General features: G+C 57.9%; 1 protein-coding gene across 1 annotated transcript in view; it reads left to right on the forward strand.

Annotated features, from left to right (window-relative positions):
- LOC104072574 (microtubule-actin cross-linking factor 1-like) overlaps positions 1–667 on the forward strand; it is a gene marked incomplete at its 3' end in the record, with an annotated part of 29,290 nt that overhangs the window by 10,348 nt on the left and 18,275 nt on the right. Inside the window, exon 10 of the mRNA XM_009572085.1 lies at positions 9–143. Coding sequence (XP_009570380.1) covers positions 9–143 — 135 coding nt within the window. The remainder of the gene's footprint in view (positions 1–8; positions 144–667) is intronic.

The raw sequence follows: 667 nt of genomic DNA on the forward strand, positions 1-667 counted from the left end.
CTCTCTTGGGGCTGGTTCCCTGGCGAGCCCGCGAAGGGCTTGATAAACTCGTGTCGGACACCAACGAGCGCTACAAGCTGGTCAGCGACACCATCAAGCAGAGGGTGGAAGAAATCGATGCTGCTATTCAGAGGTCTCAACAGGTAATTTAATGACTCCGCCGGAGGCTGACGGGGTTTCTTGGCAGAGTGGGAGTGAGCGGCTCGGCACCGCTTCAGCTCGTGCAGCGCAATGGTGGCGGGAGGGATAGCGAGCACAGCCGGACGGGAGGGCCAGATCCCTTGGGAACACCAAGCAATGAACCGGCCCCACCAGCGGCGTGTGAAAGCGGGGCTGGTTCCTGACCCGTCCCGTTGCGTGTGGTTTGGACGGGATAACTCCGGGGCGGCGCCGTGTTATCCCGCCTGTTGGCTTTTGCTTGCGTGGGTGAAGTAGATGGTGTAAAACCGATGACAGGTGACTTTCAAGCCTGGAAAAACGTCATCCCCTGTTGTGATAGCATGGGGATTTGTTCCAGGCGAACGGTCCTCTCAAAAAAGGCTTGTTCTGCACGGACTGGAGGCTGTGGAGCGCTGTGAATAACTGCCCTCGCTGGCTTGGAGCGCTGACTCCACGAAGCTGAACGTGCGAGCAAAATGATCGTGTAAAATAGAGGCGTCTCTTTCCC

Source organism: Fulmarus glacialis, unplaced genomic scaffold, assembly GCF_000690835.1.
Source record: "Fulmarus glacialis isolate BGI_N327 unplaced genomic scaffold, ASM69083v1 scaffold16682, whole genome shotgun sequence".
NCBI lineage: Eukaryota > Metazoa > Chordata > Aves > Procellariiformes > Procellariidae > Fulmarus > Fulmarus glacialis.